The 14,017-nt window shown below is 37.0% G+C and overlaps 1 protein-coding gene across 4 annotated transcripts in view; it reads left to right on the plus strand.

Moving 5' to 3' along the window:
- The window catches only part of oxr1a (oxidation resistance 1a), a 195,605-nt gene that overhangs the window by 116,595 nt on the left and 64,993 nt on the right, over positions 1 to 14,017 (plus strand). Inside the window, exon 1 of one of the 4 annotated variants that reach the window (XM_065298716.2) lies at positions 7,976 to 8,247. The exons of 2 other annotated variants lie outside the window; for them this stretch is intronic. In XM_065298716.2, coding sequence (XP_065154788.1) covers positions 8,115 to 8,247 — 133 coding nt within the window. In that variant the 5' untranslated portion in view covers positions 7,976 to 8,114. Of the gene's footprint in view, positions 1 to 7,975; positions 8,248 to 14,017 lie in introns of those variants that run through there. One more of the 4 variants, XM_065298719.2, reaches the window with a different exon arrangement.

Below are 14,017 nucleotides of genomic sequence, written 5' to 3' on the forward strand. Positions count from 1 at the left end.
TTTTGCACCGGCGCACAGCGGGTTTTTCCCTCCACAGACGCACGTCGGCAAACTAGGGAATGAACTTGCGCTCCCTGGGCGGTTCAGCGCAAAAAAAGAGGCACAAACCGTCCCTGATGCTATTTTGCAGTTTCAAAAAACAATTGCGCCACTGACCAGAAAAAAATAGTTTAAAGTCAGTGGCGCGTTGCGCGTGGTTCATTATGCTATTTTAAGGGCGCATGCTTGACCATAATATATAGCGTGCACAACGCGCACACACTTTGCTTATCTAATCTACACAGATGCAACAGTTATTTTTGCAAATCATAAATTGTTACACTTAAAAATATTAATATACGAGATAAGGGGAATCATAGTGTTGAGCATTGTGGTGATAGTTTTTATTTATTGTGTGGCTGCGTTAAAAAATTCTCATGCAAATAAGTTTGTTGTGTGGCTGTATTACGTTTATTTTATGTAAATAATAATTAAAATGTTTTCATAAGAAACCTTAATGTATATGAACTTGAATTGTAAGTGTACTTTGGGGTTGGACCTTGCTTGCGTTTCTTTGGTCCGATTTCAAAGCCCCCAAACCCTTTCAGCGGTGAGGGTGGACGCTGGCGTCTGTGTACAGGCAGATCCACCTCCCGTTACACGGCGTGCCCGATTTATGCTGGCAAGCTTGGGATTCCCCCGTCTCCTGACATCATTGTAGCGCTTGGCGCAACGATGGGGATGCCAGCTGATGAGACTGTGGCTATTTCCTATCACACCTGTTTAACCGACGCTGATTTGGGCGGGTTTCTCCTATCCCCATACAAAACAACTTCTCTGTCTGACTGCTCTTACAAGAACGTGGGTCTCCTCGGCTGTAAACCGCTCCTGGCGTGCGCCTGGTAAATCCGTCATAATAATAGCAACCCGCCATGGAACTTGCGCCCTTGCATTTAAAGGGAATGTTGGATAGCGTTCTGATTGGTTTATTTGACGTTACGCCCAAACCACACCTATGAATAATGAACCTACTTCAGACCAACCCCTTATTGATTTGCGCCCGGCGCAAGAGTTATTTCTCACGCCGGGAAAATAGCAACAGTGCCCAAGATCCGCCCACAAACTCACTTGCGCTTTGCGCTTCGCACTTGTGTTTCAGATCATTAAAATAGGGCCCTTGGGGTTCAAATGGCATGAGGGTAAGTAAATAATGACAAAGGTTGCATTTGTTTTATTTTTTATATTTTCAGCATACAGTACATATGCTTTTTTAAAATTTTTGTTGGTGGTCCCCAGGCCCATTACTGTTTGTTAGTGAATAATCTCAGATGAAGCTTTGATTGTTTTTTGATCAAGTGAGACCTGGTTAAGCGATGCAAGCCTTCTTTAGGAAACTTTCATCAATTTGAATTAGATCAAAGATGGTTTGATTTTGATCACATAAAGACACGTGACATGACATCTTTAGTTCACACAAGACGCGTTCTGGAAATGTTACAGCATGTCACCAAGAATCAATTCCATGTTTGCGTTCACACAGAAGATACTTCCTGGGAAGATATTACCTGGTATCAATGTGCTGTGTAAAAGGGGTTAACAAATATTAATAAGAAAGTTACAAAACTATTGCTCATTGCAAGTTCATGTTAGCTAATGCATTTACTACTAATGATAACAAATGCAACCTTATCAGTTCCTTAAACTGCCAAAATAATTATTACTTGCATTTGGGCAGAGGTTAAAACTTGGGTTACGAGTGTTCAATATACTTAATTTGACCTATAAAACGTTCCTGGTTACTGTCATGTACCTTTATCTAGAATAAAGCCACCCTATTCTTGCTTGGTCTATTTAATGCATAAATATAAGTTCGTAATGGCGAACAGCTAAATTAATTCGATGTGGTGCTTTTTATTTCCCACAACCATTTTGGAAAATGAAATAGACTTCCAGTGAGCGCCGAACGCTGCGAGAGGAGAAAGAATATTGGTTGGGAGGGAAGCCCGGCTTTAATCTCCGTCACTAATAGGGCTTATTTTATTTCTCGTCTGTGAAATGAGGACGATGGATCTTTCATAGGGCAGATGAAATTAAACTGCGCTTTAATTACAGCCGGGCTTGTGGGGAACCTCAAATCAATTGTATTTTTCTATATGAGGGATTGCTGAGATGAGTGCGTATTTATTTCTTACCATCAGCAGACAGAAGTCCAGCATGCAGACTTGGAACGCTCTTGACTTCTTAGCATTTACAAAATAATTTGATGACTGTGTTGTTATTCACTGTATTTTTTCAAATTGCATGCTTTTATCTTTATCAGTGGAAAGCAATAAGAAATGTTGAAGAATACAAAGCTTCCTTACAACATGTGAGCCTGTCTGTGAAATCCAGGTTAAAGTTTCATAATCAAATAAAACATTATATTTATTGTTATCACATTAATTTCAATCATTTATAATCTTACTCTGTCATTATTAAAGATACCAAGGTTTTGAGTTACATTTTTCATAACCACATGCTAGCTGGTTCAGAATGTAAAAAGCAATGTAAACATATTTTATATCACTCCTTTTGTTTCACAAATGAGTTTGAAAGAAAACCAGAAGCCAGTGACACTACTTTTTCATTTTAGGGTGAAAGATGATATGCAAGGTCAGGATGAGAAAGGGGAATCTGACTTTGGTCCCCATGACGACCGGAAGCAAGGATTGTTGCATCCATCAGATGGAGTCTCGTTGTGCACATCTCTCCTCAAAACACAGCTGTTTAAAATGGACATCTGGACATTTTTGCCTTCAGTTAATAACTTTCAGCTGTTTGCCCGACAATAATTGGGGAGGTTGTGAAAGGCTTTTATTAACAGTTAATGTGTGTCAGACAGGAAGGCAAAATCGGCGTATACTCAAGTCCATGCAGTTGTTGTTTATATTGTCCAGACAGCTAAATCAGATTCTTACAAACTGAATCCAAACCTTTGCAGTTTGAACAGTAGAATTGAATATAAGATGTCACACCAAGCGGTTTCCAACTCCTCAAAAATTAAACTAGCCTACTTTTATCTCATTTACTAACTTTGACATGCACTAATAATGCAATATAACATAAGGAAATGACATCAAACGGATGCTTGGATCATTACTATAGCAGCTGATGTAGCTACACCGTATATATTAAATTATATAGGATGTCTGGATAAACAGATGCAGATTTCATCATTCTGAGCATTTAAAAATCTAATCAGATTTGTGTTCAGTGGAAACAATCTCCAATCTTTGTCTGCAATACCATTCCTGACCAGCAGAGGGACTTTCACTTGTTTTGGGATTTTGGGATCTGTGTGAATTTGGCCTGAGAGGCAGATTTAATTTGTCACCCCTTGGGATGTAATTAACTTGATGAATTAAAAAGACACAGAACAATCTTTGCATTTAGCAATGGCTCTCATTTCATCAGATGAACGGTAAAGATGTCGTCCGGGAGGACGGAGAATGCCGATCGGTGTCCCTGCAAGGTGTTTTTAACAAGATAAAATATAATTGTGGCTCAGTAAAATTAATGCAGCTAGTTTACATCACCACTTTTGAATATTCCTGTATAAGCAGTCATGTGATAATGTGTGCTGGCAGAACAAAACCATACTGTAATTGTATAGTATACCACAAACAGGGGCCCGTTCTTCGTACGTTGCTTAATACATCCGAGATCAAATGAGACATCTAAGATATTTAGATCTCACTAATTATGATCTCGCTTATTTGGTTCTTTGAACACCACTGCTGTTGATGATTAGTATGGCAGGATTGAACTATCTGAGATCACTGCGCGTTCGTGCACTGCAAGAAAAGGCAATACATATCGATAGTAGAAACACTGATCAGCAACGCTGTGATTGGCCAGTTGTTACAATGGCCAAGAACACGCCCATTTTTTAACCCCTGCAGGCTGAGAGCTACTGATGAAAGGTTGTGAACTTTTTATGACACTGAAATTAAAAACCCAGTTAAAGCTACTTTACATAAATCACCAAAAATAATGTAAAATTTTCTGTAAAAATATAATCTTGATATCTTTATGCTTGTCAAAGATTGAAATTAATGATTGTAATTAAAATTTGATGCTCCTAAAGTACTTTAAATCTATTTTAAAAACAGTTAAAATCCTGTTTTATCTGTTTGAAACAGCAACATAAAAAGCAGAATAAAAACAGGTGGTGGTCCTGCATCTTCATGTAATATGCTGGCAGGAGTGATGTCTCTAAACTGATTGATTGTGCAGATCATCTCTGGAGCAGTTGCTCTTTCTTAAACCCACAGCCAATGCAACAATTTAATTCCTGATAAATACAATTCGAATTGTAGTTTATTATAAGATTGTGTTTTCCTCTCTTTTGTGCAGTTGTAGATAATACACCAACACTTTTAGCAGTTTCCAAGAATGTGGTAAATAAAGTATGATGTGCAGTAAGGGAATGGTAATGTTATTCTACATCAAAAGATTATAAAATGCAATCGTTTCTGATAGCAATGCACATGACAAAGAAATCCTCTCAGATGACAGTCCTTTAGAGAAACTATATGCAAGTGGTTAAATAAGTTTACTTCAATTGCATTATTCTTAACTGATTTCTGACTATATTAGCAGTATTCCACGTTAACTGAAAGTCCTGCATCTGCTGAGTCTGCATCGAAAAGTGTAGTAAAGAAGATAAAGATATGTGAAAATATGTGCAAAAATCTTATTTGGTTATTTTGGTCATTTTTGTCACAGAACGGGGACAGGGTAACATATTTGTAGACAACGTTTTAAAGATAGAACAGATAGAAATTACTAAACGAAAAACCCTTTCATGCATGACTTTGTAAGCTAATTGACAATCTAAAGAAAAAACTAAAATGGGAGATTAGTTTATTCAAATGAAAATTATTTTACACTGAGTAATAGTCTTTATTGTACATAACATCTATTAGTGCTGGGTATGATTAATTCAAACAAATTTAAAATGAATGTGATCAGCATGTTTGTCTTGTCATTCGTTTAAGAATAATAATCAAACAACTGTTACACAAAAACAAGTCGCACAAGTACAGAACAAATATATTTGTTATATTATATATTTTTTAAATAACATCACTAAAAGATTTAATTAATATATCTTTTTTATTATGTGTTGAATTTGAAAAGCTCTTTATATTAATCATGCATCTTACGCAGATTGCGCTCGTATAATGAAGAATACGCGACTGCCTCAGACTTTCTGTATCACATCCGCTTAAATAGGTACAAACTAATCTTGTTTACATGAAATAAGCCTGCTCCTGAGCAGGTTTGAGCTTACGGACCTGTTGCTATGACAGCAAGTCTAGAATGAGCTTCGAAGAACCAAATAATCCAAGATCATGCCAAATCATCAACAATCAAATCCAGCTAACTGAGTTAGCGACGTACGAAGAACGGGCCCCAGATATTGAAAGCATAAAATGATCTTTCAAACCATTACATAAACTAAATTAATGTGTCTAACAGTATTTTTACAATATTTTATCAAAAAAACTAATAAAATGTTTATTAAAGGAATATTCCACTTTCATTAAAAAATCCAAGAAATTTCATTCGACAAGATTTTTCTGAATTTAATAGACTTTATTGGACCTCAACAGTTCACAGTTGCAGATCAAATGCAGTTTAAAATTGCAGCTTTAATGCAACTTCAAACAATCCCAAGCGAGAAATAAGGGTCTTATTTAGCGAAACTATTGTTATTTTCAGCAGCGCGACATGATGTTTTATTAACGTAGTTCGGGAGGAACACATCAAATAAACTACTCGAGTGCCTCCAGCTGTCTACAGTCAGTAATCAACAATCTACCCAATCAGCATGAAGGCAAGCCCATATATAATCACAGTCAAACTCACCCAAGGATTCTCTACAGTCTTCAGAATCGCTCCACCACCCCATCTCCTCTCACTCACCAGGTTACTCCCTAAACCTGGGGGGAGGGTACTCTGTGTTCGGGCCCATTTACAAGCTCAAAGCCCTCTTCCCAGACAGCACGCCAAATCAGTTTACAAATTTAATCTATCCAACTTATTTGTAAGTGTGAACTCGTGAACTTACGTATTGCATAATCACGTTGAAAGGTCACGCAATATGTAAAATGCACACTTGCGGGCCATTTTAAACAATAAACTGACACAAAGACATTAATTAGTATCATTACACATACAACAATGTTGGAATGGTCCTCTTTCTCCACACTTGTAAATACTAGGGTGGTAGTTTCGTATAATGTCACGTTAGCACGTCACACCGCTAATGCGAGACAAGAAGTTGTGGTTTGAAAGTACTTTTTTTCTCTTGCTATAAGACACTTGTGCCTCGGTAAGAATCGTTTGGAGCCCATTGAGGCTGCATTGAAACTGCAATTTTAAACTGCATTAAAACTGTGAAGTGTTGTGGTCCAATAAAGTCTATTAAAGGCAGACCACAGAACTTTTCACCACTAGGGGGTGCTAGACATGTATTTTTCACGTCAAGCGCCCCTAGAGGCCACAAGCGCCGTAGCACTGTTGCAAAGGAAAGAAGACAACTCTTTATGTCACAAAGTGTGCCAAGTTCCAGCATGTCATATGAATATAATTTCATGGCTTTTATTTTTTCAAACGCCAAAAGATCATGTACGAACCCATACCTCATGTACCCAATATTGATCCTCATCCTTCCTTTTATTCTGTCACTCTCCCATTTTCTCTTTCTGGTCTCCTCTGACAAAACCTTGGGTTTCTTTTTCTTAGTTGCTGCTTCGGCCATGACAAAAACATCAGGAAAATAAATAGTTGCGCTCTTACGTCCGATTTTGAGGAAGTGAAGGAAGTGACATAAAGTAGATTTTTGTAGTTCTTTTTGTGCTCGGGTTACTACCCGAAACCCCAAGTTTAAAAGTACGAGTAAAAGTGATACAGACCCTGTCGGGCTATAGTAGACATGTCATTAAACCTATTTTAAGTCGATGTACCATCACAAGGGTCTTGAAAATACTATGAAGGTTGAACTACAAAGTGTCACTTTAAATTGAAAAAATCCTGAAATGTTTTTCTAAAAAATATATATATATTTTTTTCGACTAAAAGTTTTTTATGAAAGTGCAATATTCCTTTAATGTAGGCCTAATCAGATAATAAAATAGTTTACAGTACAGTAGTTTACAGTACTACTACTGTATAGAAAGCACCATACAACCCTGGGTTTAAAATAACCTATCCACTTTTAGAATGTATATGAAAATAGACATTATAAATGTAATATTGTATAACATTTTAAATAACTTGTAAAGTATAATGCATTTTATAATGCGTTTTTAATAATAATTAAATTTGTTGAATATATTTTGTTAGCTTTTAGGAATGCAGCATCAGAAATACGAGTCAGTTTTCTTCTACAGTACATTGGTAAGACACATCATATTAGATCTCACTAATTGACAGTGGATACGAAATTAAATGCATATCACTGACTCTGTGCATACAGCTATTATAAACACCTTATAAAATCATGCTCTCACTATAGTAACCATAACCATGATATTTGATATTTATAGAAAAAATCTAACATACCACTATTTTAACATAGTATAGACATTTTTCTGAAACAATTGTTTACCGTAATGCTATGTATTTTATATATATATATTATTTTTTCTGTATACTGTCTTTACTAATATGTTTGTTTAAGCTGTATAATGCAGAAATACACTTGAACTGAACTATGGTAATGCAAATAGTAAGCTAATCAGTTCTCCAAAAACATGGTTACGACACACACACACACATACAAATAAACGTAAACATTTAACTTCTTCAATGTGTATTTGTTTAACGTCGCGGTGTACTGCTGCTGACGCGCGTGTAAATCTGACGATGGCACCTAGTAGACCAATCAGAAACTCTGTTTGGGTCAACATTCCATCACAGCGTTGCGTTTCGGTCGCGTCGCTCGCGCTGCGCAGCAAAAGTTTGGCAGTTGCTGTCAGTTTCAGTTCCTGCTTCTGCACCCGCGCGCGCTTCTGCAGCCTGACATGACAAATCATATACAAGCGTTATTTCTATATTGTTAATGCTTTAATGTTTACGTGTTGAATATGGATTATATTCAGTCGTTCAGAGACGCGATCGCTGGTAAAATCTGGCCCGTGACTTCGAGAGAAGTTCAGTTTATTGACTATTCAGACGCGGAGCTGCCTCGAGACAACGCCAATGAAACCCACGTCACAGGTTTGAAATTTGTGTTGTTTATCAGAAACTCTTCTTAATGCAACACGTGAGAGTTTATTGTGTAAACACTGACATTTGAAACTTTGCGTTTACAGTGACTAGTTGTCACGTGACAAAATAATATAGTATACTTTAGCATTAAACGTTACTATAGTAAACTGTAGTGTACTGCACTGTATACTAAATAATTCTGAGGTATTAACTGTAGTTTGTTCCTAAAATGTGGTAAATACTGTGGTATGTTTGCCCTTGGTACTTTAAATAAATATTTGCATGAGATTTTAAAGGACCTTGTGTGACAGCAGCTCTGTAAGGAAGAGTTTCTGTGCAGGCTGTAGATCACATGCAAAAGCATTTAAAGTAGCAAGTTTATTGCATCAGTGTTTAGTTTGCTTAAAGTAACCTTAGATATCAGATATTCATTTATGTGAACTGTTTCATAGTGTGCAATGCTACCGTGTAACCTGCAGTTTAGTACTTAATATACTGTTGTAAATGCACTCATATAGTCATCTCCTCATATGATGTGCTGTCAGTATCTAGATTTATGGTTGCAGACTTTGTAAAGCATGTTTATACTTGATGTCTATAGTTGCTTGGACACCTGTGTTAACTTGAGTAGACGTGACTTCATGCATCTAAAATCGCCTTGAGATTAACTTGGTTAAGTATTCAAGAAAATAGCTGAGTTAGTTTTGAGAGATATAGAATGATTTGTATGCTAATGCTACAAATAATGCAGTGGCCAAAAGTGATGTCCAGAGGGAATATATGCACAGCACTGTATTTACTTTCTATTGACCCCTAAGGTTTCATTAAACAATCCAAGAACACTAAACTTGGTTAATTTATTCATTTAACAAAATCCAAACAGAGGTATATTACAGGAATATGGGTTTTATTTTTAAATACAAAAGATGTATAAACAAAACAAAAGTTTCCAGGAAATAAAGCATGCATGTACTACCTTCTAGAGTCCTTTTAAGGAAGTCACGCCACTAGGCGGCCATGCTTTCAACATATTTTAAGTCATGCAAGAGTAAATTCCTGTCTGCTTGAATGGAGATAGACAGATATTTCTAAAATTACAATTAAACAACATATTAAACCCAAAAAACAAAAACTTGACATTCCATAAATATTGTATCCTAGGCTCAAATTGTGCTAAAAACACGTTTTCGAGGTCATTTTAGCTACTTCGCATGCGCACAGAGTAGCAAGCACCTCACACGTTTCTATACAGAGGCCCTCCCCTATAGAATTTATTGATTGATAATTGGTTCTTTTTACAGGAAGGCGGGACTTCCGTCGCCTTAGAGGCCATAGTGAGCGTTGAATTGTTCCCTATTCATAGTAATAACAATGCTCAATCTTATTTAGTCCAATATATTTGCTACAATTTTATCAGTTATTATTATGTCGTTGATCCTCTCTTGTTTTTGATGACAACAGTCATCAAAGTTTACCTTTGGACATCACTTTTTGCCAGTTCTGTATTCAATACAATGACATTCAGGAAGTTGTAAGCGTGACTTAAACGGCTAACGTCCAAAGAGTTTACTTTACTTTTGGCCACCCGGGAGTTTAATTGTTGTTAAATTTAATGTATGACACATCACCTGTATTAAATGCTTTGTTTTAATATATTAAAAGTCATTTGTTAACATTAATGGAATCCCAAAATAATGAAATAATGGCCCTCTGTTTTCTGTATCGCCTCTGGCCCCTCATTACAAGAGAGGAACCCAGTTTAAAGAATAAGTGGGCTGCAACGGTGCCAGGCTGGAAGCGCACTGAGTCCATTAGCATATATCTGCACTGGCTTTAGACTGGCGTGGGAGGCACAAGACTCGTCTCGCTTTTCTATAGATCACCTCAAAGATGGATGAAGTGTGGGGGTGTGTGATCACTACTGAGACATTATCAGATTAATTGATTGGTATGTAGGAAAAGTCCCTTTAGGGAACTCGCACCACTTGGCGGCCATGTTTGCACTGCCTCCGGGCAGTATTTCACTAAAGTCTTATCTACTTGAATGGGGAAAAGACAGATATCTCTAAAACAATTAAACAAAACATATTTCTGACTAACAATTAAACATGTCATGTAATATTAAAATTAGTTTATTCATCTGTGGCAAAATTCTCAGCACAACCCTGAAGACTCAATTCATTTTGTTTATATTTTGAGATCTAAAGATGTTTTACTATTGAAATGCTGCCAAAACTTGTTTTATTTAAGGCTTAAAATCCGAGTATTATCCGATTAGTCGATTAATCGAAAAACTAATTGCCCTATTAATCGATTATGAAAATAATTGTTAGTTGCAGCCCTAATGGATTTAATTTAAATCGATTACATTTTTAATGATACAATGCATCAATGGCACAAATAAAACATTTATTTGAGGTACCTTTATTTTAAAACTCAGTGTCCTCATTCCTAGATGTAAAGTCTGTTTATGCATTTCCGCAAAGCGCGCATTTACGTTTATTTTTGTGTGCTAGTCTCAGCAAGTGAATGCGATGAAGCAACAAAGCGGTTGCAGCAGTGAAAACACAGCGAGGCAGAAGATGTTGTGACTGCTATCGGACGCAAATCGTGGGTTTGGAAATATTTTGTATTTGGAAAATGAATTAGAAAAACAGATTGGCAGAAAACCTTTGCCAGCACCAGCTGAAACGCTAAAGACTTTGACTGTTGCCATCATGAGCTTGATTTTATGTGATATTTTTTATTGTAGTTGTAAATGTCCCTAATGGGACAGAGATTGTGCCTTTTTTAAAGAGTTTAATTAAAGTTCATATATTTTAGTTGCATTCATGAGTTATTAAAAATGTAACTGCTTAACTGGGCTTGTAATATTAAAGTATCAATAAATTAATCAAATCAAATCATAATTGCATCGAAGAAATGTTTGATGTATCGGCAAACATTGCATCGCTGGCGGAGATAATCGGTACTGTATAGTATCGCAATAAACTGTCCGATTTACACCCCTACTTATAATGCACTGTAAATCACTTAGGATTAAAGTGTCTGCCAAATACTGTACGTAAATGTAATCATCCCTTGTCTTGATGAATTTGCCGAATGTTACACTTTGTATTTTCATTTTTATTCCATTATTGCATTTTCTACACAGATCTCAAAGGTACATAATCTCAGATGGTTGACATTTCTTCAATCACACGGTTTATACCATCAAACCGCTCGGCACTAACAAGCGCTAATCAAACAAACAGCACACGGCACAGAGGAACCGCTAGCACAAGCTACGTTGACCTCACCTTTGAACTTCATCGATTGCTGGAGACCATTGCAGCCCCAGCAGCATTTGTTTAGCACACGTCTAGACTAAATGCTAAAGTGGCAGGGAGGGTTGGTGCGCTGCGTATCAAACTTTGACCTCCATTCAAAAACCTCTTAAATTGTGACTAGGTCCCAGGCCCGGTGTGGAGCAAAGGCCGAGGGAGCTGTTTACTCGCACCACCGGCTGATCTTTCAACTCCAGCTTGTGCAGTCTTTTTCCCTTGACCTGCATTATTTCACCCGTTTCCTGATGGTGGATATGGATTTAGCACTAAAGCTGCCACATGCAGTGAGATAAAGAACGGGAAGTGTTTTGCTAGACGTCACAACTCATCCCGATGTGCTAGTCATGCTGATAAATTGAAAGAAGACTCATGCTTTATTTGAGTCATTATTTATCACATGTCATAGACTGTCTCTTAGATGTCATGCATCATGTCTCCCACAAGAAATCTGGAAGAAAATGCGTATGTTTGAAATGGTACCAAAGTACACGTTTTAGTTAGTAGTATATAACATACGATATTATTTCTGCATTATGCAACATGTGCACTGTGTATCTTTTTTGAAACCGGATAGCTGTTAGTTAGTTAAGTGGCGATACTCGTTTTATTTACTTGTTACACCCAAACCTACTATGTACAATATGCAAAATTTCTTCATGCATGAAATACTTGAATATCTTTATTGTGTGAGAAACTGCACCAAGCCCACAATGCAATGCATTCGACTTAACTTTCTGAACTAATATTGATACCAGTATTGGCTCATATTTGCACAACCAAATTAAATTGTACAAAATTACAATAGTATTATTTCCAAGAAGAAGAAAGATGTCCTTGCTTAATTAAAAGCTATTTAATTGTTCTGAGTTTGCAGTTTGCACAGCATTTTGCAGGGGCTCAGATTAAGAGCAGAGTTCACTCGATAGCATAGAGGCAGACTTTAGCCACTTCTTTATTTGATTTGCAAACTAAATAGTGCTCACTAAAGCAATAACTGCCGAATGGATGGAGGGATCTCACTGCTATTAGTCACCCTGGAGTTTGTGCTAATGAGAGACTCGGGTGCAGGTGACACACTGAGACAGGATCAGGGTTTGATTCATTGACCTGGGGTGGGTGTTAATGAGAGAAGGGAACAAACCTTGCAGAGTTCAGCATCACACAGAGCAGTTACTGTCACATTCTGGTGCGTGAATGCTGGCGAGTAAGGAACTTCATGATGGTATTGCAACAATATCTTCCCCTATTTTGTTAAAAAGAGGGATTTTCCTCTTTTTCATATAATGTAATGTTCAAAGTACGATATAGGCAAACTTTAACCTACTCTCACCAGAGTAGGAACTAGGACTGCAAGATATATCGAAATAATAGAAAGATCACAGATGTGCATATTGCAATGGTTTGCACAGGGTTCCCATGGGTCCTTGAAATCCTTGAAAGTTTCTGAATCTGGGGGAAAAAAATTCAAGGCCCTGGAAAGTTTTTGAAAATATACAAACATAGATACAGGTCATTGAAAGTGTTTGAATCTATTTATGCAAATAGTTTTCTGCAAAAAAAACCCATATAATTCCCTGTGTAGTGTAGGATAATATCATAAAAATTCTAGACTTTTTAAGCACACATGCTTAACTGTTCACTTTAAATGCTTATATCTTCTGTATGTGAATGTTGATTCATACCAAAATGCTTTTTTCTATAGTTGTGTTTGACACATGAAAACGTCTCGGGTTACGTATGTAACTGTTGTTCCCTGAGAAGGGAACGAGACGCTGCGTCTCCCTTGCCGTACTTCCTGCGTCCCTGTAACGCCGTCTTTGGCTATATTTCAGGTAGTGATATACTTCCTGTCTCCCACGTCACCCTGTCTTTGTTGTTATGCCTCACCATTGGTTGAATTTGTTATACACATTCAGACTCATTTACCCCTGGAGGCGTCCCCAAAGTGTCACCGCAGTGACGCAGCGCGAGTTCCCTCAAAAGGGAACTGTAACAATGTATCTTAAAAGGTAACACGATGTCATCACTTGAAATGTGTCCCCACATTTAGTCCTTGAATTTGAGGGTATTGGACCTGGAAAGTCCTTGAAAGGTCCTTGAATTTGAAATTAACTAAGGTGTGGGAACCCTGTTTGCAGTATCTGATTGATTTTAATGCTTCAGAAATTTTGGTCAATGCAAATAGCTTTGCCTTTCTTTACCAAGTAATATAAAGTATGTGACCCTGTTTGTGAAAACCCATCTTAAGCCATTTTTTGTGACATAAGATCATCCTACAGAACATTCTGTGAAAAATAACCTTGATTCAATATTGATTAAGTAAGGTCATGCCAAAGAAGGAATTCATAAATTAATGGTGGAAATCAAACTTTGATACTTTTAGTCTTCGAATAAGATGATGCAAGTTTAGCCTAGATTTCACAGACAGTGTCACATATAATTTTTATTGTTTT

Source organism: Paramisgurnus dabryanus, chromosome 13 (genome assembly GCF_030506205.2).
Source record: "Paramisgurnus dabryanus chromosome 13, PD_genome_1.1, whole genome shotgun sequence".
Classification (NCBI taxonomy): domain Eukaryota; kingdom Metazoa; phylum Chordata; class Actinopteri; order Cypriniformes; family Cobitidae; genus Paramisgurnus; species Paramisgurnus dabryanus.